Source organism: Daphnia carinata, chromosome 3, assembly GCF_022539665.2.
Source record: "Daphnia carinata strain CSIRO-1 chromosome 3, CSIRO_AGI_Dcar_HiC_V3, whole genome shotgun sequence".
NCBI lineage: Eukaryota > Metazoa > Arthropoda > Branchiopoda > Diplostraca > Daphniidae > Daphnia > Daphnia carinata.
Genome location: NC_081333.1, coordinates 13,116,810 through 13,141,965, shown reverse-complemented (window position 1 = coordinate 13,141,965; position 25,156 = coordinate 13,116,810). Strand labels below are relative to the sequence as shown.

At 39.9% G+C, this 25,156-nt stretch overlaps 8 protein-coding genes and 1 long non-coding RNA gene across 9 annotated transcripts; 2 read left to right on the top strand and 7 right to left on the bottom strand.

Annotated features, from left to right (window-relative positions):
• Positions 1 to 702: 702 nt before the first annotated feature.
• LOC132087829 (uncharacterized) lies at positions 703 to 3,142 on the bottom strand. The gene is made up of 2 exons (XM_059494527.1): positions 3,026 to 3,142; positions 703 to 2,955 (listed from the first exon to the last, which is right to left on the bottom strand). Exon 2 carries the CDS (start codon positions 2,570 to 2,572, stop codon positions 1,490 to 1,492), a length of 1,083 nt encoding a protein of 360 aa, XP_059350510.1. The 5' UTR covers positions 2,573 to 2,955; positions 3,026 to 3,142; the 3' UTR covers positions 703 to 1,489.
• On the bottom strand, positions 3,008 to 4,025 carry LOC130695434 (serine/threonine-protein kinase/endoribonuclease IRE1-like). Its single transcript, XM_057518572.2, has 3 exons — positions 3,781 to 4,025; positions 3,211 to 3,716; positions 3,008 to 3,141 (listed from the first exon to the last, which is right to left on the bottom strand). The coding sequence occupies exons 1-3, from the start codon at positions 4,023 to 4,025 to the stop codon at positions 3,008 to 3,010; spliced, it is 885 nt and encodes a 294-aa protein (XP_057374555.2).
• Positions 4,026 to 6,134: 2,109 nt separating this feature from the next.
• Positions 6,135 to 12,797, top strand: LOC130694593 (uncharacterized). Its single transcript, XR_009002083.1, has 4 exons — positions 6,135 to 6,266; positions 6,724 to 6,873; positions 9,482 to 12,605; positions 12,661 to 12,797. It is a non-coding gene; the product is annotated as an uncharacterized LOC130694593 (long non-coding RNA).
• On the bottom strand, positions 7,488 to 10,371 carry LOC130694566 (death-associated protein kinase 1-like). Its single transcript, XM_057517638.1, has 4 exons — positions 10,066 to 10,371; positions 9,493 to 10,001; positions 9,304 to 9,419; positions 7,488 to 9,231 (listed from the first exon to the last, which is right to left on the bottom strand). Exons 1-4 carry the CDS (start codon positions 10,308 to 10,310, stop codon positions 7,987 to 7,989), a joined length of 2,115 nt encoding a protein of 704 aa, XP_057373621.1. The 5' UTR covers positions 10,311 to 10,371; the 3' UTR covers positions 7,488 to 7,986.
• On the bottom strand, positions 11,672 to 13,729 carry LOC130694570 (uncharacterized). Its single transcript, XM_057517645.2, has 5 exons — positions 13,613 to 13,729; positions 13,239 to 13,542; positions 12,692 to 13,183; positions 12,065 to 12,602; positions 11,672 to 11,996 (listed from the first exon to the last, which is right to left on the bottom strand). Exons 2-5 carry the CDS (start codon positions 13,512 to 13,514, stop codon positions 11,827 to 11,829), a joined length of 1,476 nt encoding a protein of 491 aa, XP_057373628.1. The 5' UTR covers positions 13,515 to 13,542; positions 13,613 to 13,729; the 3' UTR covers positions 11,672 to 11,826.
• Positions 13,730 to 16,176: 2,447 nt separating this feature from the next.
• Positions 16,177 to 18,726, bottom strand: LOC130694567 (putative ankyrin repeat protein RF_0381). The gene is made up of 4 exons (XM_057517639.2): positions 18,390 to 18,726; positions 17,818 to 18,323; positions 17,283 to 17,746; positions 16,177 to 17,165 (listed from the first exon to the last, which is right to left on the bottom strand). The coding sequence occupies exons 1-4, from the start codon at positions 18,629 to 18,631 to the stop codon at positions 16,287 to 16,289; spliced, it is 2,091 nt and encodes a 696-aa protein (XP_057373622.1). The 5' UTR covers positions 18,632 to 18,726; the 3' UTR covers positions 16,177 to 16,286.
• A 328-nt stretch (positions 18,727 to 19,054) lies between these two features.
• LOC130694575 (uncharacterized) lies at positions 19,055 to 20,914 on the bottom strand. The gene is made up of 5 exons (XM_057517652.2): positions 20,817 to 20,914; positions 20,405 to 20,746; positions 19,854 to 20,345; positions 19,293 to 19,791; positions 19,055 to 19,235 (listed from the first exon to the last, which is right to left on the bottom strand). The coding sequence occupies exons 2-5, from the start codon at positions 20,675 to 20,677 to the stop codon at positions 19,069 to 19,071; spliced, it is 1,431 nt and encodes a 476-aa protein (XP_057373635.1). The 5' UTR covers positions 20,678 to 20,746; positions 20,817 to 20,914; the 3' UTR covers positions 19,055 to 19,068.
• A 325-nt stretch (positions 20,915 to 21,239) lies between these two features.
• LOC130694573 (uncharacterized) lies at positions 21,240 to 22,964 on the bottom strand. The gene is made up of 4 exons (XM_057517649.2): positions 22,678 to 22,964; positions 22,111 to 22,602; positions 21,518 to 22,037; positions 21,240 to 21,449 (listed from the first exon to the last, which is right to left on the bottom strand). Exons 1-4 carry the CDS (start codon positions 22,936 to 22,938, stop codon positions 21,289 to 21,291), a joined length of 1,434 nt encoding a protein of 477 aa, XP_057373632.1. The 5' UTR covers positions 22,939 to 22,964; the 3' UTR covers positions 21,240 to 21,288.
• Positions 22,965 to 23,931: 967 nt separating this feature from the next.
• Positions 23,932 to 25,151, top strand: LOC130694568 (sulfite oxidase, mitochondrial-like; the record flags this gene model as incomplete). The annotated part of the gene is made up of 4 exons (XM_057517640.2): positions 23,932 to 24,087; positions 24,166 to 24,506; positions 24,563 to 24,833; positions 24,899 to 25,151. Coding segments are annotated over exons 1-4 (957 nt in total), but the record flags the coding sequence as incomplete, so codon positions are not given.
• Positions 25,152 to 25,156: the final 5 nt, after the last annotated feature.

Here is a 25,156-nt window from a genome sequence, read left to right as displayed (position 1 = left end):
TAAAGTTTCTCTCCCACCCTCCCCCGCAACAAACGGCGGGTATAAGTTCCGCGCGCCACCATCGGAAAGACGGAGCATGTCTACCGGGCCTAAAGTAGGCATCGGTGATTTTCACTTTAGTCTCTGGTCTGGTGGAGTGCCACAATGTGTAGTAGTGAATTTGTGTCCCATGAACCTGAACCTTTTCATTTTGCTTCTTCGCCAGTATGTGAGAGCGTTGCCACCTTTTCTTTGCAGAACTTAAAAGTAGGTAAGAACATTTGTCATACAATCAATGACGTAAACTTGTTCAGAAAATTCCATTGACACGAAAGCAAAATGTTACATTTCTGTGGTAAATACAGTTGCATCTAAGGCTCAGCGTGGATCATTCAACTAGGCTTCCACAATGGTCAATTTCAATATTTTTCGATTCATGGCCGTCGTAAGAAACTTGGACATTTTGGATCAATATTGCTTGCAACACATGCCTGTTGCAATGGGGAATGTTTTAGAAATAAACAGTCATCTGCAAATAATTTGTTAACCTCTTATAATGAGCTAAGTGTTTACAGTGCCGTTATCTTTCACTAAATGATGATTTTTTTTCAATTGTTTCTTTTTTGCTTAGTTTGTTGATGAATGCAGCGAGCCCTGGTGATGGAACTGGCAAACTTGGTTTTGAAACTGGCTAACGGTTTAAACCCTGGAAACATCGTCATAGCAAAAGCTGATTGTCCATCAGTGGTGGAATGTTTTACACGTCAATTTACGATGGACCACAAGTCAGCTCATTGGTGACCACGCTGCAATCATCAAAACTCCGGGTGTAAAGCGGAAAGCGTCTAAATATCAAATGTGTGTAGTGTCCAGCAGATTACCTACTTTCGATGAAGATCACGTGGTGCATTTCCAGGTTAGTTTTTGTATTCGGGTTTTACATTTTACAAAACTTAAGAGATGTGCGCGCACGTTAGATTGTATGGAGGATCGAATTACCTTTTTTGATTGGTGTGCGTTTTCCTCGGAATTTGGCAAAAAAATATTTTAGGTGAAAGTAAATTAAGTAAATGGATTAACAACAAAGTTGAGTCGATTTCAGGATGCCGCCATTGCATACCGTTTGACTTTGTGCTGTTGATGTAGAACTGGGTCGCCCTTTATTCCCGTATAGTTAGCACACAATTACTCGACTGATGCCTCATGTTTCTCCTAAAGTGAGTTTTCCAACGATAGCAGAGTTGTGTTAGTGGATGTGTGGTCGTTCGTTTTGCAGTTGGCCCAGAAATCGTAGATTGTTTTTTCGCAGACAAGTTACGGAAGTTTTCGTTACGTTTCCTCAAACTCTTTTATTCACTTGTGTTACAAGGTTCGTTTTCTGCATACTCCAGCTGACGTGGTGCGTCGCACTGTCTATTCTAACTATTATAAACCGTATTTTGCCGAGAGTCTAGTCTGTTGCAACGCAGCCTTTTTTTGCCTGTTTATCTTGCGAAAAGCTTTAATATCGTTATAATTGCACCTCATCCGGTTTAAGGATTTCGTCTACGTTGCACTTTGTAAGATTTGGATTGCGCCGGCTCAAATCGAGTGCATCTGATCCACCGTTATCCTTTGCGTCCTTGTAAATGCCGAGTTTGATCAAGAGTTTAATAGCATCAATTATGTGTGGGCTTGAATTGTATAGACACAAAAGATGAAACGCATTCGACCCATTGTTGTCCTTTGCGTTTTTGTCGATGCCGAGTTCGTTCAAAAGTTTAATCGCATCGATTAAGTGTGGGCTTGAACTGTATCGACACAAAAGATGAAGCGCATTTGATCCAGCCTTAGTTATTGCGTTTTTGTCGATGCCGAGTTCGATCAAGAGTTTAATCGCATCGATTAAGTGTTGGCTTGAATTGAATCGACATAACAGATGAAGCGCATTCGACCCATTGTTGTCCTTTGCGTCCTTGTCGATGCCGAGTTCGATCAAGAGTTTAATCGCATTGATTAAGTGTGGGCTTGAATTGAATCGACACAAATAATGAAGCGCATTCCATCCATTGTTGTCCTTTGGGTTTTTGTCGATGCCGAGTTCGATCAAGAGTTTAATCGCATCGATTAAATGTGGGCTTGAATTGAATCGACACAAATAATGAAGCGCATTCCATCCATTGTTGTCCTTTGGGTTTTTGTCGATGCCGAGTTCGATCAAGAATTTAATCGCATCGATTAAGTGTGGGCTTGAACTCAATAGACATAACTGATGAAGCGCATTCGACCCATTGTTGTCCTTTGCGTTTTTGTCGATGCCGAGTTCGATCAAGAGCTCATCGATTAAGTCTTGCCTTGAATTATATCTACAGAAAAGATAAAGCGCATTCCATCCATCGTTGTCCTTTGGGTTTTTGCCGATGCCGAGTTCGATCAAGAGTTTAATCGTATCGATTAAATGTGGGCTTGAATTGAATCGACACAAATAATGAAGCGCATTCCATCCATTGTTGTCCTTTGGTTTTTTGTCGATGCCGAGTTCGATCAAGAGTTTAATCGCATCGATTAAGTGTGGGCTTGAATTGTTATAACACAAAGATGAAGCGCATTCCATCCAGCGTTGATCTTTGCGTCCTTGTCGATGCCGAGTTCGATCAAGAGTTTAATCGCATCGATTAAGTGTGGGCTTGAACTGAATAGACATAACAGATGAAGCGCATTCCATCCATTGTTGTCCTTTGCGTTTTTGTCGATGCCGAGTTCGATCAAGAGTTTAATCTCATCGATTAAGTGTTGGCTTGAATTATATCTACACAAAAGATGAAGCGCATTACTTCCATTGTTGTCCTTTGCGTTTATGTCGATGCCAAATTGCATTAAAAATTTGATGTCATTCCTAATTCGTTTTGAATTTGCGAATGGCCAAGGTAATATGTTATTATCTGGTGTTCGAGGTTGTGCACACAACCGAAGCAGTTTTTCTTCTTCTTCGGTAAGCTAAATGGAAAACATTTGTTAGAGAACCCAAATTTCATTGACGAAGAAGGTACTAAACTTGTGTGATTACTTTGATTTTTATGGTTTGAAGTTGAATAACAACTTTTTCGGATGTAATTCTTTCATCAGGTTTCTTGATCAGCATTTGTTCAATTAAGTTACGGGCGAAATGCTTATTGTGAATTTCTATTTTTTTAAGTTTAATGTTTAATTAATATGCTTATGTTGTATGATCTACCTGAAGAGGTCACTTACCACTCATATTGACTGGATTGTTCTGCTTTATGTTCGCAGCAATAGCACATTGATTTTCACCGTAGATATGTCTTCCTTTTAGGAGAATATAACCAAAGACGAGGCCTAATGCGTAAACGTCGCTTGTGTAGAAGCCTTTAGTTTTCTCATTGCGTAGGTCTCTGCCTATATTTTCCAACTCTTCGGGAGAGAACCAAAGTAGAGTCCCTCTGACTGCACTCATTATGAATGTTCCCCTTTCACTCACTTCTCGTGACAATCCAAAGTCAGCCCACTTGATCTTTATGTTTTTACCTTTGTCAGTATGTTTCACTGAAATGAGAATGTTTTCCGGTTTAATGTCCCGATGGATTAGTTGCTTCGAATGAATGTATTGGAGACCAGTGGCTAATTGGGAGAAAATCTCGAAATTATTTGGTAATGCAGGTCCTTTATATTTCCGAGGATCGTTCTCATTTAGAAACACCTTATCCAAGGACGCGTCGCACAATTCCAAAGCAAAGTAACTGAATCGCAGAAATCATAGGGAAATTCTCTTTTAAAATCAAAGTTATCACGTAATAATCTTACTTGAAGTCTTTATCCCTTGTGAAGTAGAAAAGTTTTACTACATTGGGATGGTTGTCTAACTGCCGCAGATTATTTAACTCACGTTCAACTTCCTGCAATCTTCCATGTCTAATCCAAATTTTTTTGACTGCTACACTTCGACCTTTATATGTACCACGATAAACTGAACCGAAGCCACCGCTACCCAATTCCTCTTTGCGATAGAATTGGATATCACCTACAGTATCGGGAGTAGTCGATGACATTTCAGGTTTAATTGCACCCGAGACTAGCAAGAGAAGAACTTGTGCAAGTTGCTTTTCTAAAATACCGTTGAACACTAGGCAAACCGCACTTGCAACCCGAAATTGCTTTGAATTTATCAATCAGTTTATCTGTAAAGCATAGAATATAACCTACGAGTCCAATGCAGATAATGATTTGTTATCGCGTCGTCTACCTGTTGATACGTGTGAAATGTCAGTAAGGCTTTTCCATTTGCTCCTTACAATCACTTCACATCATTTTTAGGGGATTTTTGCAACTGACTTATCAAATGATTTTGCATCAAATTAATAATTTGCTCATAGTGTCTTTCTAATCGTTTCTTTTAAGGTTTTCTGGGTGTAAAACGATTTATCATAGCGCTTTAATAATTGCGTTCTGCACTGTTTGCTTTCGACACGTATACCTTATCGAATATTTTCTCGTTATCTTTCCTGAAGCTTTCCCTCCTGATGCGAAAGCAGTTTGATGATGATAAATGATTACTTTCGGCTTATCGCAAAAAGGCTTTTTATCAAAACGCACGACTTAGAATAGAAATTTTTGTACAAGAGATCTACTATACGTTATCGCACTTAGTCTAGTTAAGTCGGGCATCCTTAAGGCTAACGAGTTAATGTTTTGTATTCGGCACGTATACCTGCCAAACAAAATGCAATCAAAAACTTGTAGGTCAAACATGTACTGTTGAATTTAGCTCACTCATGCTATGATTCGTTGCATACCTTATCATTCTGAGAGTAAGCCGGACATAGTTTTTTGGATACGTAATGGACAAGTTTTCAATGCTTGCGTCGCCATCATGTTCTTCATCTTTTCCTCCATTTCGAGGCTCATTCAACTTTCGCCCTTCACTGGTTCCACGTCCGTATCTACACGTTTGCCAAAATGTGAAATGCATAGAAATTAAATAATCAAACACCCATCAATACCAGTATTTATAATAATTGCAATAATAATAACCTTTTAGGGAGCGAATTTCTGTACCTGATGTAGGACCTTACTAAATATTGAACGAATTGTCACAGTCATCTCGTTGCACACACTGAGAGAAAACCATTCCTCCTACTTTTCTTCGGGCACGTGTACCGTACCGATTTCGCTGATTGATCGTGTAAGAATCGATACAATCGTTGGAAGCCTATTTTCGTTTTGGAATGCATTATTCCAAATGTTAAAAAAATTTTATTTTAGAAATGTTTTGTTTAAAATATGTGTATTACTAGACAGGAAAAATTTATGATATCGGATAAAGAAAATGAAATTACATAGTATTTGCGTTTTACTGCACATGTTTATAACACACCCGCCTTCTCACCATTAGCGCTAGAGGTACGGGAAGTAAAACCATGCTGGCTTGCTCAGGGACACAAGGCAATGTGACACGAGTTCTCCCGCCTATGGAACAACAGCTCAACGATGGTTCAATGAACCTGGTAAGTTTTGTTATCTTTAACAATAAATTGCCTGTTTCCTTTTCTAATCGAGCAGAGTTCTCTATAACCCATGTTTTCCTTTCGTCTATTATTTATCATCTTTGTCTTTTTGAATTTTCCAAATTCCTACTAATGAGACCTTACAGTGTCCTTGTAAAGTATCCCTCCCCCGCAACCATGGCCTACTATAACAAACGGCCAGCAAGCCCGCAATACCCCCCTGCGCCTAAAACTAAAATTGCCAGAGGGGCTTAATACCCCAAATCGAACTCCACTTGCCGCAGCTTCATTCCACCCATTCCGATTTCCTCGACTTTTGCCACTGAATGACACAGGAGGAGAGCTACTACTGCCCCGGTAGCGGTTTAACTATTAGTACAATGGTTTAATGGATAGAACTCTCGATTGCAATACGGGAGATCCGAGTTCGAATCCAGCCTAAATCTTTCTTTTTTCTCCTTTCCTAAAGTAAACTGACTACGCGCGGCGCTAGGTTCCACTTTCCATTGTTTTTCCCACTCATTTCAATTCTTTCTTGGTTACCAAACAGTGGAAAGTGGAGCTCAGTTTGGGGTATTAGACCCCTCTGGCAATTTAGTTTTAGGCGCAGGGGGTATTGCGGGCTTGCTGGCCGTTTGTTATAGTAGGCCATGCCCGCAACAAACGGCGGGTATAAGTTCCGCGCGCCACCACCGGAAAGACGGAGTATGTCTACTGAGCCCATAGTAGGGATCAGTGCCTTCTGCTTTAAGTCTCTGGTCTGGTGGAGTGTCGCAATGTGCAATGGTAAGTTTAGTTCCATGAACCTGCACCTTTTCCTTTTGCTTCTTCGTTAGTATGTGAGAGCGTTGCCACCTTTTCTTTGCAGGACATAAAAGCAGGTTAGAATATTTGTCATGCAATCAATGAAGTAAATTTGTTTAGACAATACTAGTCTACTGACACGTAGTCAAAATGTTACATTTCTGTCGTAAATACAGTTGTATCTAAGGCAGAGTTTGGATTATTTGACTAGGCTTGCACGATTGTCAATTTCAATACTTTTCGATTCATGGCCGTCATAAGAAACTTGGACATTTTGGATCAATATTGCTTACAACATGTATTTGGTGCAATGGGGAATGTCTTAGAACTAATGAATCACCTGCAATCATTTGTTAGTCTATAGTATTGAGCTAAATGTTTACAATGCCGTACTTTTTTCCTAAATGATGATTTTTTTATTTGTTTCTTTTTTGCTCAGTTTGTTGCGAATGAAGCGCGTCGTCGTGATGAAACTGGCAAATGTGGTTTTGAAACCGGCCAACGGTCAAAACCTAAAGCGGAGAGTCTAAAAGTGTGTGTCATGTCCAGCAGATTGCTGTCTTTCGATGACTATGTGTTGCATTTCCAGGTTAGTTTTCGTTTTCGGGTTTTATTTTTTATAAAGCTTTAGAGCTGGACGCGCCCGTTAGATTGTATGGAGGATTGAATTCCCTTTTTTCATTGGTGTGCGTTTTCCTCGGAATTTTGCAAACAAATATTTTAAGTGAAGGTTTATTCAATCGTGACAAAGCAAAGAGCTATCATCCATAGTGTCCTTTTCACCACTCTATAACCCACTGCATTTACCAGTTAATACTCACTTGACGTTTGCAGCGCTTTGCTTTGGTTGATATTTCAAGAGAAATGAAATTAGGATACTCAAATGGTAACGTGCATATTCCGTGGTTTTCAATGAGGTGGGCGAGTGAAACGATTCGTTATGGAATTCAGATTTTATGTATTTACACTTTCACCTTAAGTTGATGCCAACGCGCAACAGTAATTAATTTTAGTCTTGTTAAATTTGTTAAAAATATGGTATGAGTTTTTTTAAGTTCATTTCACATCCATTCACTATGAACATGGCGATCGCACAGCTCAAGCTTCCGCTCGATCGGTTTTAAATGTGGAGCGCTTTCCTCTTTCGTTGTACTCTGTATCTTGTAATTAGTTTAAAATCGAAGATGAGTCGGTTTCCTTTGAAAGACCTTATTTGACTGGCAAATTAGAATTATGGCTATGTGTTTGTTAATGAAGCTTGACGCTTATCTACCCTGTAAAGTTTGCCTTCCTCGGTAATTTTACGCGTCTAATATGTTTTCTTGGACCGGAAGAACTAGTTGCTTCCTTATCAAGGACGTGATTACTAAAAGAAAGGGATCAATTGGTTTTCGTTACGTTTTCGCACACTCTTCTAATCATTTGTGTTAGAAGGCTCGTGTTAATCAGGTCCAGCAAATGTGATGCGTCGTACTTAATGAGCCCATTGACCAGTACCTTATTTTTTTTCGAATGTTAATTTATTTAACATAAATGCGTCGCATTTCAATTAGAAATAAATACCCTTTGCCATTGAACAATTCATGTAGTTGCCTGTATTTTTCCGAGAATCACATTTGTTGCAACGTACCGGGGAATTTTGTTTGAAGTTATGTTAGTATGTTCGTCTTCCGAACAGCCTTAACATTTTTGAAAATTCACTTCATACGGTTTTAAAGATTTCGTCTACGTTACAATTTGCAAGATTTTTATTACGCCGACACAAGTCGAGTGCATTCCATCTAAAGTAGGTCTTTGCGTTTTTGTCGATGCCGAGTTCAATCAAGAGTTTAATCGCATCGATTAAGTGTTGGCTTGAATTGAATCGACACAAATAATGAAGCGCATTCGACCCATTGTTGTCCTTTGCGTTTTTGTCGATGCCGAGTTCGATCAAGAGTTTAATCGCATCGATTAAGTGTGGGCTTGAATTGAATCCACATAAAAGATGAAGCGCATTCGACCGATTTTTGTCCTTTGCCTTTTTGTCGAAGCCGAGTTCGATCAAGAGTTTGATTGCATCGATTAAATGTGGGCTTGAATTGTTATAACACAAAAGATGAAGCGCATTGCATCCACCGTTGGTTTTTGCGTTTTTATCGATGCCCAGTTCGATCAAGAGTTTGATTGCATTGATTAAGTGTGGACTTGAATTGTTTCGACACAAAAGATGAAGCGCATTTGATCCAGTGTTGGTTTTTGCGTCCTTGTCGATACCGAGTTCGATCAAGAGTTTAATCGCATCGATTAATTGTGGGCTTGAATTGTTACAACACAAATAATGAAGCGCATTCCCTCCATCGTTGTCCTTTGCGTTTTTGTCAATGCCGAGTTCGATCAAGAGTTTAATCGCATCGATTAAGTGTGGGCTTGAACTGAATCGACATAAAAGATGAAGCGCATTCCATCCATCGTTGGTTTTTACGTTTTTGTCGATGCCGAGTTCGATCAAGAGTTTAATCGCATCGATTAAGTGTTGGCTTGAATTGAATCCACATAAAAGATGAAGCGCATTCGACCCATTTTTGTCCTTTGCCTTTTTGTCGAAGCCGAGTTCGATCAAGAGTTTAATCGCATCGATTAAGTGTGGGCTTGAATTGTTTCGACACAAAAGATGAAGCGCATTCGACCCATTGTCGTTTTTTGTGTTTTTGTCGATGCCGAGTTCAATCAAGAGCTCAATCGCATCGGTTAAGTGTTGGCTTGAATTGTTAGAACACAAAAGATGAAGCGCATTCCATCCATCGTCGTTCTTTGCGTTTATGTCGATTCCGAGTTGCATTAAAGATTTGATATCATTCCTTATATCTCTTGGATATCTGAATATCCATTGTGGTAATATGCTATAGTCTGGTGTTGGACATTGATCTGCACACAACCGATGCAGATTTTTTTCTCCTTCCGTAAGCTAAATGAAAAACTTTTGTTATAACCCGAATTTCATTGATGAAGTCGTTTTTAAACTGTGGAATTTCTTTACTTTGATTTTTATGGATTGAAGTTGATCAACAACTTGTTTGGATGTAATTCTTTCGCCAGGTGTCTTGATCAGCATTTGTTCTATTAAGTTACGGGCTAAATGCTTGTGATGAATTTCTATTATATTTTAAATTTTAAACATTTAATTAATATGCTTATGTTATATGATCTGCCTCAAGAGCTAACTTACCACTCATACTGACTGGATTGCTGTCCTTGATGTTCCTCGCAATATCGTCCTTATTTTCACCGTAGATATGTCTTCCTTTCAAGAGAATATAGCCGAAGACAAGGCCTTCTGCGTATACGTCGCTTTTGGTGGGGCCTTTAATTTTTTCAGTGTGTACGTCTCTGCTGCTAATTTCCATCTCTTCGGGGGAAAACCAAATTAGAGTCCCTTTGACTCCACTCATTATGAATGTTCCCCATTCACTCACTTCCCGTGAAAATCCAAAATCAGCCCACTTGATCGTTATCTTTTCAGCTGTCAAGTCTGTATGTTTCACAAAAATGAGAATGTTTTCCGGTTTAATGTCCCGGTGGATTAGTTGCTGTGAATGAATGTACTCGAGACCAGTGGCTAACTGGAAGAAAACCTCGAAATTATTTGGTAATGCAGGTCCTTTATATTTCCGAGGATCGTCCTCATTTAGGAACACCTGATCCAATGATGCGTCGCACAATTCCAAAACAAAGTAACTAAATCACAGAAATAATATGGAAATTCTCTTTTTAATTCAAAGTTATCATGTAATAATCTTACTTGAAGTCTTTATCCCTTGTGAAGTAGAAAAGTTTTACTACATTGGGATGGTCGTCTAACTGTAGCAGAATTTTTAACTCACGGTCAACTATCTGAACTCTCTCAGGTCTAATATCGATTCTTTTTACTGCTACACTTTGACCTTTATACGTACCACGAAACACTGAACCGTAGCCACCGGTACCCAAACGATATTTGCGATCGAATTGGATGCCATCTACATTTTCGGCAACAGTCGATGACATTTCAGGTTTAATTGCACCTGATACTAGCAAGACAAGAACTTATGCGAGCTGCTTTTGTACAATACCGGTTCTAAAACACTGGGCAACCCTCACTTGCAACTCGAAATTGCTTAGAATTTATCAGTCAGTTTATCTGTAAAGCATAGAATATAACCTACGAGTCCAATGCAGATAATGATTTGTTATCACATTATCTACCTGTTGATCTGTGTGAAAGGTCAGCGAAATTTTTTCATTTGCTTCTTAAAATTACTTCACATCATTTTTACGGGATTTGTGTTCGTTTTCTTGACAATTGATTTTGCATTGAATTAATAATTCGCTCAGCGTGCTTTTCTAATCGTTTAATTTAATTGTTTCTGCCTATAAACGTTTTATTGTAGAGCTTTACTAATTGCGCACTGCGCTGTTCACTTTCGACATGTATACCTTATCGCATTGTCTTCTCATTATCTTTCGTGAAGCTTTTCCCCGTTCTTTTTTAAAATGTAAATATGCTACGAATATATGTTACATATTTCTTTGACGAACATGGTATAACCTACTTGATGAGGTCCAAATAATACGAACACTGATTATCTTTATTAGTCGCAGGTGTTGAAGAGAAAGTAGCACAAATATAAAGAAACGATCAGCTGTCCTGCCAGTTTGTCGACAAGTAATGCATAAGTAAAATATCTCTTTAATTTTTCACCTTCGCTTTGTCCTTCCTATGGTTAATTTAATTACCTAGCCTACTCATCTTTCTTCCTGTTATTGCATGTTTCGGCGTGTTTTACAGTTCATATAACTTTCCCTTTAGGATTATGTCCGTTATCCAGGACAAGCACAAAACGACCATATTTTGCAGTGACCAAACAGAAAGAAAAAAATGTATAACAATAATTAAATAAGTCGATTTACAAAGCCAGATTATTTTCTTTTTGAAAGGCAAATGTTCATGTTTGCTTTTGTTTTCGTTCAGAATTGCGCAATGGAAAGCGAAAAAATTATGCTGACCGAGGCCACTACTCATTGTTTGATATTGTTTTTCAATTAGCTTGGGAAATAATGACATTTTGCATGAAATCACGTTATTTTCCAATCATTTTTATTCCAAGAAATGCAAAATGGCAACACTGCATTGGCAAAAGTCTAACTACCCCATCGCAGTGTTCACTCCATACTTTGTAGTCTATGATACGCGTGTAAGAGAATCGTTACCATCTCGCCTTAACGACCTGGTGTTACGCAAACTCACTGATTGTGCTGCAGTGCCAGTAGTGCAACAAGTACAGTTATCAGCCTACCAACAGGCAGTAAATCACATTTATTGAATCTAATCAAACATCCGTGATTACGTCAACCTATTTGATGCAGCAACGGAAAACATAGAACGCCATCTTGTATTCGTTTTGTCTTTTACTATGTTGCGAAGTGTGTCTACAATTAGCACATCTTATTCAACCTTTAATAGGCAAAATGGTGGAAAACCTTGAAGATACAGGAAAAGATGAACAATTTAAGGTACTACAGTTTAAGAGCAATTTAAGGCCATAGCCTCCAGGATAAGTTTAAGAATTCGATCGGACAGAGCCGGACTATCACTCAGTACATACGTCGCCATCATGTTCTTGTAAGTTTCCTCCATTTCGAGGCTCATTCCACTTTCACCCTTAACTGGTTCCACATCCGTCTCTTCGTTCACTAAAAGGCCAACAACACAATGAAGACGATTAAAGAGCACTGATACCCAAACGGAAATCAACTGTCACCTGGTTTTGGCTCTTTTAGTTGTTCGTCTGCATCCATATCTTGTAAACTGGTCACAACCTTCTTATTTTGGGTCATGGAAACGATCATGACGCCTATCAACATCCACATTAACGACCTTTTCTTGTAATCCTCTAGAAAGTTTTGCCAGCTGTAGTTGTCCAACGAAATGCCGAGCAACCTCAGATCGGTCGTCAAAGTATCAAAATAATAACGAAGCAAGACGAGCATGTATCGCTCTCTCAACTCCGGCATTGTACTCGTGTACATGAAGTAAAGGACGTCACTGAGTGGGTGGCCGATCCTCGATAGTTGAAAATCGAGCATTCTCAATGAAACAGGAATGTCTGCTGGTGCATTCTCGTTCTTTGTCCCATCTTCCTTTTCAATTTGATACGTCTGGTCTGCGTATCTGAAGAGCATATTGTTGTTCCAAAAATCCCCATGAAGAATGCAAGCCAATGGACCACTGCTCTCGAGATTATCGACTAAAACGATTTCCGGTATTCGTTGCTGTATGTTTATCAACCATTCAACTACCTGGTAATGATTACTAATAAATAAATTTGAACAAAGACACTAAAACTGTTCCCATTAGGTATGACAAGAATACTTCCCAGCGTACTCACATCAGGTCTGTCTATTTCTTTGGCGAAATTGACGATCGAGATGGAAAAGTCTTGAAGGATTTTAATGATTCCTACGTCATACATGGATTTCTCTTCCAAAATGAATTTCGCCACAGGTGGCATATTGGACAATTCTCCCGTGGACGGATCTTTCCATTTTCTCACAGCGTTCAGAGTCAAGGCGTGATAATGAGCCAATGACGTCAATGCCATGTGACAGTGGCGATAATCGGCACCTCGTATTTTATCTGCCATGCGATAATTCTCTGATTTGAGATCCTCAAGTAGAATGCAAGTACCCGATCCGTCCGTCTCGCCCTTGACAACCTGTTCCAGATGGGTGTAGTAACAGTCTGGAACATCTAATGGAATCGGCTGATCGGCATGCAGTTCTCGCAGCAGAGCGAAGAAGTGATGGTACATGTTGATCTCACGGTGATGAACGCGAGACTCGTAAGCCGATTTACGAAGCAAGAAATTAGATGGCAGCACCTGTTGAACGTTGAACAGTTTCAAACTCGTTAGAAGTGAATAGGGAAATAAATACCTTAATGAAAGTACTCAAGACGTCGATTGCCTCTTCGTGTTGGCCTAGCAATAGCCGGGCAGTTACAATGAACGTATCGCTCTGGAAATTGTCACCTAAATTTGAACCAGATTGAGCCACGACGTGCACTTTTCCGTACTGGGGTATGTCATCGTAGGTGATGCCATCAACGTGATTCGTTGCCAAGGAGGCCAGCTGGGCAGCCAATTGTTTGGTTTCAAAAAGTACTTTCCAAAAATGCTGTCGATCACTCAGATTCTTGATTTTTCCGTTCATTTTTAACCTAATTAGAAATTATTGTCACCTAATGTGACTGCGCTTAATTGAGTGATTCATATTAGAAAGAAAACTGTACTGAACATGAAATGGCTTACAATAAAATGTAAAGCTGGAACAATGATCAATTGGGAAGTTAAAGATGTTATTGATTCTGCGCTGCTCGATGTGTTGTCCGGAATGATCTTAAACGGTACGTCAGTGAAACAGAAATGCTGACCACATACACGGATATTATCTATCGAACAACATTGTTGTATCCCAACTTGTACGTTGGTCTCTTATCTCTCTGAATGCTCGAGCACGATCGAAAGTAGAACAGAATGACTTGTAAATCAATGCATTCCATGCAAGTTCAACATACAAACCAATTGTTTTTTTATTTTTTCGGATGGTACGTGGTAAATCATTTTGGAAGACAATTGATTCAGAATTGGGTTTGCCATCGTCTTCGTATTTGAACAGCATATTATTAATCCAGTAATCGCCGTGCAAGATGCCCGCTAGTGGTCCACTACTCCGTTAATTACTCCTTTTTGATCTACATCACATAAACCATCGGTTCTCATCTGTCCAAATGGTAGGACTCAACTGATAGCAGATTATGACTGGCACACCAATGCAGCATGTGCAGAAGGACATTCGAAATGTAAACAATCACAACGTGATATTTAATTTAATTTAATTTAATTTTTTTTGGAGGGGGGATGAAGAGAGTTAAACAAATTGTCCAGAAATCTCGTTGCCCACACTTAGAGAAAACCATTCCTCCTACTTTTCGTCGGGCACGTGTACCAATTTCGCAGATTGATCGTGTAAGAATCGATACAACCGTTGGAAGAGCATTTTCGTTTTGGAATGCATTGTAACTAAATGTTTTAAAAAAATTCGGTGTTTAGAAATAATTCGTTTAAATATGTGTACTACTAAACAGGAAAAATTTATAATATCGCATAAATAAAATGGAAAGACATTTGCGTTTCACTCCACCATGTTTATAACACACCCGCCTTCTCACCATTGGCGCTAGAGGTAAGGGGAATAAAAGCATGTTGACACTCAAGGACAAAAGGCAATAGAACAGGAGAGTGCTTCTCCTATCAATAGAACAATAACTCAATGATAGTTCAATGAACCTGAGAAGTTTTATTATCTTTAACATTAAATTGCTTGTTTTCTTTTCAACTCGGGGGGAGTTCTCTGTAATCCATGTTTTCCTTTCGCCTATTATTTATCATCTTTGTCTTTTTGAATTTTCCAAATTCCTCCTAATGAGACCTTACAGTGTCCTTGTAAAGTTTCTCTCCCACCCTCCCCCGCAACAAACGGCGGGTATAAGTTCCGTGCGCCACCACCGGAAAGACGGAGTATGTCTACCTGGCCTAAAGTGGGGATCGGTGCTTTTCGCTTTAGTCTCTGGTCTGATGGAGTGCCACAATGTGCAGTAGTGAATTTGTGTCCCATGAACGTGCACCTTTTCCTTTTGCTTCTTCGCCAGTTTGTGAGAGCGTTGCCACCTTTTCTTTGCGGGACATAACAGCAGGTAAGAACATTTATTATACAATCAATGACGTAAACTTGTTTAGAAAATTCCATTGACACGAAAGCAAAATGTTACATTTATTTGGTAAATACAGTCGCATCTAAGGCTGACCCTGGATCATTCGACTAGGCTTGCACGATGGTCAATTTCAATATTTTTCGATTCATGGCTGCCATAAGAAACTTGGACATTTTGGATCAATATTGCTTGCAACATATGCCTTTTGAAACGGGGAATGTTTTAGAAATAAAGAGTCACCTGCAAAGTATTTGTTATCCTCTAATAATGAGCTAAATGTTACAGTGCCGTTCTCTTTCACTAAATGATGATTTTTTTTATTTGTTTGTCTTTTTGCTTAGTTTGTTGCTGAATGAAGCAAGTCCTGGTGATGTAACTGGCAAACTTGGTTTTGAAACCGTCCAACGGTTTAAACCCTGGAAACATCGTCATACCACAAGCTGATTGTCCGTCGGTGGTGGAATGTTTTACACGTCAATTTACGTACAAGTCAGCTCATTGGTGACCACGCTGCAATCATCAAAACTCCGGGTGTAAAGCGGAAAGCGTCTAAATATCAAATGTGTGTAGTGTCCAGCAGATTACCTACTTTCGATGAAGATCACGTGGTGCATTTCCAGGTTAGTTTTTGTATTCGGGTTTTACATTTTACAAAACTTAAGAGCTGTACGCGCCTGTTAGATTGTATGGAGGATCGAATTAACTTTTTTTATTGGTATGTGTTTTCCTCGGAATTTGACAAAAAAATATTTTAGGTGAAAGTAAATTAAGTAAATGGATTAACGACAAAGTTGAGTCGATTTCAGGATGCCGCCATTGCATACCGTTTGACTTTGTGCTGTTGATGTAGAACTGGGTCGCCCTTTATTCCCGTATAGTTAGCACACAATTACTCGACTGATGCCTCATGTTTCTCCTAAAGTGAGTTTTCCAACGATAGCAGAGTTGTATTAGCGGACGTGTGGTCGCTCGTTTTGCAGTTGGCCCAGCAAACAGATAGTTTTTCGCAGACAAGTTACGTGAGTTTTCGTTAAGCTTCCTCAAACTTTTTTATTCACTTGTGTTACAAGGTTCGTTTTCTGCATACTCCAGCTGATGTGGTGCGTCGCACTGTCTATTCTAACTATTATAAACCGTATTTTGCCGAGAGTCTCGTCTGTTGCAACGCAGCCTTTTCTTGCCTGTTCATCTTGCGAATAGCTTTAATATCGTTATAAGTGCACCTCACACGATTTAAAGATTTCGTCTATGTTGCAGTTTGTAAAATTTGTATTGAGCCGGCTCAAATCGAGTGCATTTGATCCATCGTTATCCTTTGCGTCCTTGTCAATGCCGAGTTCGATCAAGAGTTTAATCGCATCGGTTAAGTTTGGGCTTGAATTATATCGACACAAAAGATGAAGCGCATTCCATCCACCGTTCTGCTTTGCATTTACGTCGATGCCGAGTTCAATCAAGAGTTTAATCGCATCGATTAAGTGTGGGCTTGAATTATATCGACACAAAAGATGAAGCGCATTCCATCCACCGTTCTGCTTTGCATTTACGTCGATGCCGAGTTTAATCAAGAGTTTAATCGCATCGATTAAGTGTGGGCTTGAATTATATCGACACAAAAGATGAAGCGCATTCCATCCATCTTTGTCCTTTGCGTCCTTGTCGATGCCGAGTTTGATCAAAAATTTAATCGCATCGATTAAGTGTTGGCTTGAATTGAATCCACATAACAGATGAAGCGCATTACATCCATCGTTGTCCTTTGCGTCCTTGTCGATGCCGAGTTCGATCAAGAGTTTAATCGCATCGATTAAGTGTTGGCTTGAATTGAATCCACATAACAGATGAAGCGCATTGCGTCCATCGTTGTCCTTTGCGTTTTTGTCGATGCCGAGTTCGATCAAGAGTTTAATCGCATCGATTAAGTGTGGGTTGGAATTGTAATAACACAAACGATGAAGCGCATTGCGTCCATCGTTGTCCTTTGCGTTTTTGTCGATGCCGAGTTCGACCAAGAGTTTAATCGCATCGATTAAGTGTTGGCTTGAATTGAATCCACATAACAGATGAAGCGCATTCCATCCATCGTTGTCCTTTGCGTCCTTGTCGATGCCGAGTTCGATCAAGAGTTTAATCGCATCGATTAAGTGTGGGCTTGAATTGTAATAACACAAACAATGAAGCGCATTGCGTCCATCGTTGTCCTTTGCGTTTTTGTCGATGCCGAGTTCGATCAAGAGTTTAATCGCACCCATTGAGTGGGGGTTGGAATTGTTATAACACAAAAGATGAAGCGCATCCCATCCATCCTTGTCCTTTGCATTCGTGTCGATACCTAGTTCGATCAAGAGTTTAATCGCATCCATTAAGTGTGGGTTGGAATTGTAATAACACAAACAATGAAGCGCATTGCGTCCATCATTGTCCTTAGCGTCCTTGTCGATACCGAGTTCGATCAAGAGTTTAATCTCATCGATTAAATGTGGGCTCAAATTGTAAGAACACAAAAGATGAAGCTCATTCCATCCATCTTCGTTCTTTGCCTGTAATTTCTTTACTTTGATTTTTATGGATTGCAATTGATCAACAACTTGTTTGGATGTAATTCTATTGCCAGGTGTCTTAATCAGCATTTGTTCTATTAAGTTACGGCCTAAAGGCTTGTGATGAATTTCTATTATATTTCAAATTTTAAACATTTAATTAATATGTTTGTTATATTATCTGCCTCAAGAGCTAACTTACCATTCAGACTGGTTGGTTCGTTGTCCGTAATGTTCTTTACAATTTGTAACGCATTTTCGCCGTATATATGTCTTCCTCTCAAGAGAATATAACCAAAGACGAGGCCTAATGCGTATACGTCGCTTTTGATGGAGCCTTTAGTTTCTTCGATTCGTAGGTTTTTGCCGCGAATTTCCATCTCTTCGGGAGAGAACCAAAGTAGAGTCCCTTTGACTCCACTCATTATGAATGTTCCTCGTTCACTCACTTCTCGTGACAATCCAAAATCAGCCCACTTGATCGTTATATCTTCACCTTGGTCAGTACGTTTCACAGAAATGAGAATATTGCCCGGTTTAATGTCCCGATGGATTACATTCTTTGAATGAATGTATTCGAGACCAGTGGCTAACTGGAAAAAAACCTCGAAATTATTTGGTAATGCAGGTCCTTTATATCTCCGAGAATCGTCCTCATTTAGGAACACCTGATCCAATGATGTGTCGCACAATTCCAAAGCCAAATAACTGAATCGCAGAAATCGCATGGAAATTCTCAGCTTAATTCAAAGTTAAACACGTAAATAATCTTACTTGAAGTCGACATCGCTTGCGGAGTGGAGTAGTTTAACTATATTGGGGTGGTCTAACTGCTTCAGAATATTTAACTCGTTGTCAGGCATTTGATCTTTGCTATTTCTCTTCATCATTTTTTTTACTGCTACACTTTGATCTTTATATTTACCACGATACACTGAACCGAAGCCACCGCTACCCAAAAGGTCGTCGCGATCAAATTCGATGCCATCTACATTTACGGCAGTAGTCGATGACATTTCAGGTTTAATTGCACGCCAGAATAGCGAGACAAGAATTTGTGCGAGGTGCTATTGTAAAATACCGGTTTTTAAAACAGTTAGCAACCCTCACTTGCAACTCGAAATTGCTTAGAATTTATGCGTCAGCTTATCTGTAAAGCATAGAATATAACCTACAAGTCCCATGCAGATAATGATTTGTTATCACATTATCTACCTGTTGATCTGTGTGAAATGTCAGTAAGGTTTTTCCATTTGCTCCTTACGATCACTTCACATCATTTTTAGGGGATTTTTGCACCTTGACTTATCAAATGATTACTTTCGTCTGCCTTTTAAGCGAACGACAAACAAAACACTAAAATCCGTAACAATAAAATAGGTCAAGATCACAAATCGATTACATTTATTGTATTGTTTATATAATCAGCTCGAAAATCGGTAGGAAAGAAAACCTATTTCTGTGAACAGTTTAAAGCTTTGACTTCGCTTATGAGTTTCACAAGACGATCGGTTAGATTTGGGTTATCGCTCAACTTTTGACTGGCCGTCATATTCTTCATCGTTTCCTCAAGTTCGAGACTGAACCCACTCTCGCCTTTGATCGTCTCAGCATCAGCCCCTACATTTTTTGAAGTTGAAAATAAAATGAATCCAGAAAAGATAGAAAAGTGTAGACCTGGTTTAGGTCCCTTCATCTTTTCCTCGGCATCCAGCTCTTGTAAACCGTTGACGGCCGTCTTGTTGAGGGAAGCCGACATAACAACGATGCCCATCAACATCCACATCAGCGATCTCTTCTTGTAATCATCCAAAAAATCTTGCCAAGTGTAGTCATCGAGCGAAATGCCAAGTAACCTCAAATCCGTGGTTAAAGTATCAAAATAATAACGAAGCAAAACGAGCATATGTTTCTCTCTCGTCTCCGCTGCGGCACTCGAGTACATGAAGTAGAGAATATCATTAAGAGGATGGCCAATTCTAGCCACTTGAAAATCAATCATTTTAAAGGCAATTGGTATAGAATTCTGTTCGCCATCGTCTTCGTAGTTGAACAGCATGTTGTTGAGCCAATAATCGCCGTGCAAGATGCACGCTAGTGGACCACTACTTTCAACCGTGTCAATCAGAACGACTTCGTGGATACGTTGCAGCACTTCGGCAAACCAATCTACAAGCTGCGAATTAGCAAGACCTTTACTTGACTGATATTATTGTATAAAAATGAGTCTATATTTACATCGGGCCTGTTGGCTTCTTGGATAAAGTCCAGCATCGATTTCGAAGAGTTTGGAATGTGTTGAGCCATACCAAAATCGTAAAACGTTTTCTCATCCTGGAGAAATTTCGCGTTTGGCGGGCAATTCGATAGTTGGCAGGTGGACGGATCTTTCCACTGCCTCAACGCGTTGAGAGTAAGAGCGTGAAAATGAGCTAAGGATGTCAATGCCATGTGACAGTGACGATAGTCAGCTCCTTGCGTTTTATCGGCCATGCGATAATTTTCTGCTTTGAGGTCTTGGAGCAAGATGCAAATACCCGACCCATCCGTTTCGCCCTTGACAACCTCCTCCACATGGGTGTAGTAGCAATCTGGAACATTGAACGGTATCGGTTGATCAGCATACATTTCCCGGAGGAGGCCAAAGAAATGATCGTACATCTTGATCTCGCGATGATGGACGCCAGATTGATAAGCTGCTTGACGTAGCAAGAAATTCGCAGGTAGCACCTAAGGACGACATACTTACTACCTTTTAGATTAGAGCAATTCTTTTTAAACGGGTTTACCTTGACGAAGGTGCTCAGTGTCTCAGCTTCACTCTCAATGGCGCCGCTGATTTGAGCCGTAACAATAAATGTATCGCTCATGAAATTGTCTCCCAGACTGGACGCAGGTCTGACCACAACATGCACTTGTTTGTAGTTGGGCAGGTCATCGTAAGTGACGCCATCGATGTGATCTGTTGTCAACGAGATCAACTGACCCGACAATTTTTTGGATTCGAAAAGTGTTCGCCAAAACGTTTGACGTTCCACCAGGCTTTTTATTGTGCCCGTCATGGTGAATATCTCAGCTGACTGAAGTCGGCAGGTTGGACACAAAGACGAAGGATGAAGTTCAGATTGCAACTAGAAGATGGAATCAAATTTTTGTGTCTTTTCTTTTTTTGCAACGTTAATTTGAGCTTCTTTTTTTTACCTTGGAATGTAGAAAAGAAAAGAGCAGAAACAACTGCGATTTGGACGTATCAAAAGCAAATGCACAACTTGCGTAGTAGAGAGATAACGGAACTTGAGTAAATAATGAACCGGTGGTCAGTCGAGGTCCAGTGTCCTGAGGTCCCATCCGAGGGTGTACAACAACATGCACCGAAGGCACAATGCCTTTAGATATAGAATAATGGCCTATAATTTTGTCATCTGTATTCTTATCTCCTAATGTTGCATCTCCATACTAATAACCAAATGAATACCGCTTTTGTTTTTTAAGAGAAAGGCTTATATGTTTAGTGACGTGTTGCATCCTTCATACTTTTAACACTTGAAAACATTTGTTTTATTTGGCCGAAATTCCACAGATTGTTGTTTGCCAAACGAAAACAAGTTTGGCACTTCTTGCAAGTGGTTGAAAGAAATTTTTATTTTTCACGTGGACGTTAACAATTTCTTATTTATGGCGCCTTGTGTAGGCTATAAACTTCCGTGATGAGTTTCAAAAGACGATCAGTTAAAATTGGATTATCGCTAAGTTTGTGAGACGTCATCATGTTCTTCATCGTCTCCTCAAATGAGGCGCTCTTCCCACTGAACTCTTCTTCGTGTGTTTCATTAACTATAAACAAATATAATAATAAAAATTAAATTTTTCGAATCCCATCTCAATAATAAAAGATGGTATACCAGGTCTTTTGCTGCTTGTCCCTTTAAGGAGTTCTTCCTCATCCAAATGTTGCATCGTAGACACGACGGCTTTAGCCAGTCCCATGGACATGATCAAGCCACCAAAGATTAGCCCCATTAACGATCTCTTCTTGTAATCGTTTAGAAAGTCTTGCCAGGTGTAATAGTGAAGTGTAACACCAAACAGCCGCAAGTCGGCATTCAACGTATCAAAATAATGACGTAACAATCCCTGCATGTGTCGCTGTCTAACCTCTGGCTTGGCACTGGCGTACATGAAATAGAGGATGTCAGTCACTGGATGGCCAATCCTCGAAAGTTGAAAGTCAATCAACTTCAAGGAAACGGGAATGTTATTGATTCCACCTTGCTGAGCTTCATCTGAATATTTGAATAGCATATTGTTGTTCCAAAAATCTCCGTGCAGTACGCAGGCCAGTGGTCCACACGATTGCACCGTATCAACTAGGACGACTTCAGATAGCCGATCGTCCATCAACTTTTGAAGCCATTCGGCCAGCTAATTGATGATGTTGTAAAGGATCAAGATTAGGTACTAACTTTCGTGTAGTTAAGATTTTTAATCAGCTTACGTCTGGTCTTTTGACATCTTGGGTAAACTCGATCATACGATTGCAAAAGTCTTTGGCAATTTGAACCGCACTGAGTTCGTAAACAGTCTTTTCCTGCGTTAAAAACCTTGCAGAATGTGGCAAATTGGATAATTCGCCAGTGGACGGATCTTGCCACGTTCTCACGGCATTCAGAGTTAAAGCGTGATAATGAGCCAGTGAGGTTAATGCCATGTGACAGTGCCGGTAATCAGCCCCTCCAAATTTATCCGACATGCAATAACCTTGCGATGAGAGATCCTCGAGGACAATGCAAGTGCCTGATCCATCCGTCTTATCTTGGACAATTTCTTCAATGTTGACGTAGTAAATATCTGGGACATCGAGCGTGATGGGTTGTCCAACATGCATTTCGCGCAGGAGACCGAAGAAATGAAGATACATGTGCATCTCGTGATGATGAGTGTGCGATTCATAAGCTGCTTGACGCAGCAATAGATTGGAAGGCAGCACCTGTTATTGGTACAAAAGCAAAACTCGCCGTAATTCAAACGACATAAATAAAATTAGCAAAAATAATTTTTCTACCTTGGCAAAGGCTTTATAAGTCTTGGTGGTGTAACGTCGCTTTAATCGGGCTGACACGGTGAACGTGTCGCTCATAAAATTATCCCCAAGATTGGATGCGGAATGGACTGAAACATGCACCTGTCCATATTGGGGCATGTCGTCGTACGTAACACCGTCAACAGTTGCCAACAAGGCCAACTTTGGAGCTAACTTTTTCTCATCAAAAAGCGTTTTCCAAAAGAGCTGCTGTTCTGCCAGCTCCATGCCAACATCTGCCATGTTGTCGAATAATTCCTGTTCCTGACCGATGGAATGACACGAAAATAAAATAAGCCTGATAGTCGCCTCTTACTTTTGTAACTAAAAAACTAACTGGAGAAGTAGGTTTTAAACCTTATGCCACCGAGTAAAACGGAATGGTTTGATGGCATCCAAATGAATCAATCTGATCTTGACGTTGGCCTTTTTGTCTGCTAAAGTAACGGGTCGACCCAACGTACGAATTGGGGAAAAACACTTTATTAAGTGATAACAGGCCTTTATTGATTTTTGGTTTTTTTCTAATTGACAGCCAAAACAACTCACTGACGAAATGTCAATGAGAATATGCTGATAGGTTCCCGACAGCACTGCAAATGGTTGGTGTTGACTGGCAGGAAATTCCAGATTTCGAAACAATAAAAAAACACAAACAGGAAATAAAGAAGACGTAACCAGTTTGTACCCCATGTGATCGGTTGTGGGGGCAGGAGATATTATCGTGGCTTTTGATAAAATCTACAAGTAACTTTTGCTGATTAGTTGCAATGGTCACAACATGTTTTTTAGATTTTTCCTAGTGTGCTTACTTTGTTTCATCTATTCAAATTTATAAGCAAGAAGCCATTTCTGAAATGACCACACGGGGTTCGGTTTTATTTTCGTCAAAGCAGCCTTCGGAGTGCGGGTTCAACATCTGATCATTAACCGTTTAAGCTCCGCCTTCACTCCAGAATTCGGCTTTGAACATCGAGTGCATTGTCAAGGTATACTTAAAGGTTTTCCACCGAGAAGCAGAGAAGTTTTTTTCATTCATTCATTCGTTTCTTCCCAGTCTTTTCACCATAATTTCAATTCGTATATTTCCGCCATTTACTCCACAGGTTGGAATGAGGATAAACAGCATGCACTATTGCGTACTACAGGTAGCAAGCCAACTGGGAGCCAACGTTGTGTTATTTTCTTGATTCTGGGTTGTAGGTTGTAGGCTTGTTGCTTGATTGCTTAGGTCCTTGTTTGTTTGGTAACGTGTGGCTAGAAGTCACTTACGTGCCGAATATCACTGACTAGTTTAGCAATGTATAGTCGAATCTTGATAAATCCATTTCACAAGGGATGTGTAATTTTTTCTAAATGTCTAACTAGAAAACCACCTGCCAATTCTAGTTGGTAATGTGTTGACATCTTAGATAAAAATTATTTAAGTATTTGCCATTTAATTCTAAATCTGACATTTTTTATTTGTAGGGTAAGAACCTTATCGCAGGGTACACAAAGCTCGAACAGTCACGATTTCCATGAAAAAGATGGCCATGGGAATGCGAGACGACTGACAATCACTGGGCTTGGCGCCATCACTCTTGCAGGCCTATACTATTATTACAAGAAGAACATTCCTACAGTATGGGCCCATGAAAAAAAAGAAAGTGAGGTAAATACTGTGGCAAGAGAACCAGGAAGTTTTGTGGAAGGTTTGCCTGTTTACACCTCAGATGATGTTGCCAAACATAGAGATGAATCCACTGGCATATGGATCAGTTACAAAAGTGGTGTCTATGACATCACTCCGTTCATCAAAATTCATCCTGGTAAAATTTCTGCATTTGCTTTACTTTGGTTTCGCTGCTCATTTGAGATATTTCAGGAGGAGATACGATTTTGCTCGGAGCTGGGGGCTCAGTTGAGCCGTTCTGGTCTCTCTATGCAATCCATCAGCAACCTGGAATTTTGGCTCTTATGGAAGAATACAGAATTGGTAATTTGACCAAAGGTGAAGAACACTTGGCTATGGCGAATATGGATGATCCGTATGCAAATGATCCTCGAAGACATCCGGCACTAGTAGTAAGGACAAAAAAACCCTTCAATGCTGAAACTCCTGGCTTTTTACTCGTGGAAAGCTTCATCACACCAACGTAAGGTTTCGTCATGATTTTCCCATCAAACTCCCTTTTTATCAACATATTTCTCTTTTCAATAGAGATATTTTCTACGTTCGTCATCATTTTCCCGTTCCAGATGTCGATCCTTCAAGCGAAAGCTACTCCCTAGAAGTTGTTGGCCTTGATGAAAAAGATAGCTTGAATTTGAATTTAGACCAGTTGAAAACAGCCTACGCTCCACACACTGTTACCGCCGTGCTGCAATGCACAGGCAACAGGCGATCGGAAATGAATCGCGTCAAGCCCACGAAAGGTTTGGAATGGGGCCAAGGAGCAATAGGCAACGCAGTTTGGAA

Excerpts from the sequence above, each read along its gene's own strand:
- LOC132087829 (XM_059494527.1), bottom strand. The coding sequence starts at position 2,572 with ATGGAATGCGCTTCATCTTTGTGTTATAACAATTCAAGCCCACACTTA.
- LOC130695434 (XM_057518572.2), bottom strand. The coding sequence starts at position 4,025 with ATGTCATCGACTACTCCCGATACTGTAGGTGATATCCAATTCTATCGC. Across the intron at positions 3,717-3,780 it reads ACAAGGGATAAAGACTTCAA|TTACTTTGCTTTGGAATTGT; the intron begins GTAAGATTATTA and ends TCTGCGATTCAG. Across the intron at positions 3,142-3,210 it reads CAATCCAGTCAATATGAGTG|AAATTCACAATAAGCATTTC; the intron begins GTAAGTGACCTC and ends TTAAAAAAATAG.
- LOC130694566 (XM_057517638.1), bottom strand. The coding sequence starts at position 10,310 with ATGTCATCGACTGTTGCCGAAAATGTAGATGGCATCCAATTCGATCGC. Across the intron at positions 10,002-10,065 it reads ACAAGGGATAAAGACTTCAA|TTACTTTGTTTTGGAATTGT; the intron begins GTAAGATTATTA and ends TCTGTGATTTAG. Across the intron at positions 9,232-9,303 it reads TTCAATCCATAAAAATCAAA|CTTACGGAAGGAGAAAAAAA; the intron begins GTAAAGAAATTC and ends TTTTTCATTTAG.
- LOC130694570 (XM_057517645.2), bottom strand. The coding sequence starts at position 13,514 with ATGAACGGAAAAATCAAGAATCTGAGTGATCGACAGCATTTTTGGAAA. Across the intron at positions 13,184-13,238 it reads TCTTGAGTACTTTCATTAAG|GTGCTGCCATCTAATTTCTT; the intron begins GTATTTATTTCC and ends AACGTTCAACAG. Across the intron at positions 11,997-12,064 it reads ACTAAAAGAGCCAAAACCAG|TGAACGAAGAGACGGATGTG; the intron begins GTGACAGTTGAT and ends TTGGCCTTTTAG.
- LOC130694567 (XM_057517639.2), bottom strand. The coding sequence starts at position 18,631 with ATGTCATCGACTACTGCCGTAAATGTAGATGGCATCGAATTTGATCGC. Across the intron at positions 18,324-18,389 it reads GCAAGCGATGTCGACTTCAA|TTATTTGGCTTTGGAATTGT; the intron begins GTAAGATTATTT and ends TCTGCGATTCAG. Across the intron at positions 17,747-17,817 it reads CGAACCAACCAGTCTGAATG|AAATTCATCACAAGCCTTTA; the intron begins GTAAGTTAGCTC and ends GAAATATAATAG.
- LOC130694575 (XM_057517652.2), bottom strand. The coding sequence starts at position 20,677 with ATGACGGGCACAATAAAAAGCCTGGTGGAACGTCAAACGTTTTGGCGA. Across the intron at positions 19,792-19,853 it reads AAGAAGCCAACAGGCCCGAT|CTTGTAGATTGGTTTGCCGA; the intron begins GTAAATATAGAC and ends GCTAATTCGCAG. Across the intron at positions 19,236-19,292 it reads GATGAAGGGACCTAAACCAG|GGGCTGATGCTGAGACGATC; the intron begins GTCTACACTTTT and ends CAAAAAATGTAG.
- LOC130694573 (XM_057517649.2), bottom strand. The coding sequence starts at position 22,938 with ATGGCAGATGTTGGCATGGAGCTGGCAGAACAGCAGCTCTTTTGGAAA. Across the intron at positions 22,603-22,677 it reads CTTATAAAGCCTTTGCCAAG|GTGCTGCCTTCCAATCTATT; the intron begins GTAGAAAAATTA and ends TACCAATAACAG. Across the intron at positions 22,038-22,110 it reads AAGATGTCAAAAGACCAGAC|CTGGCCGAATGGCTTCAAAA; the intron begins GTAAGCTGATTA and ends ATCATCAATTAG.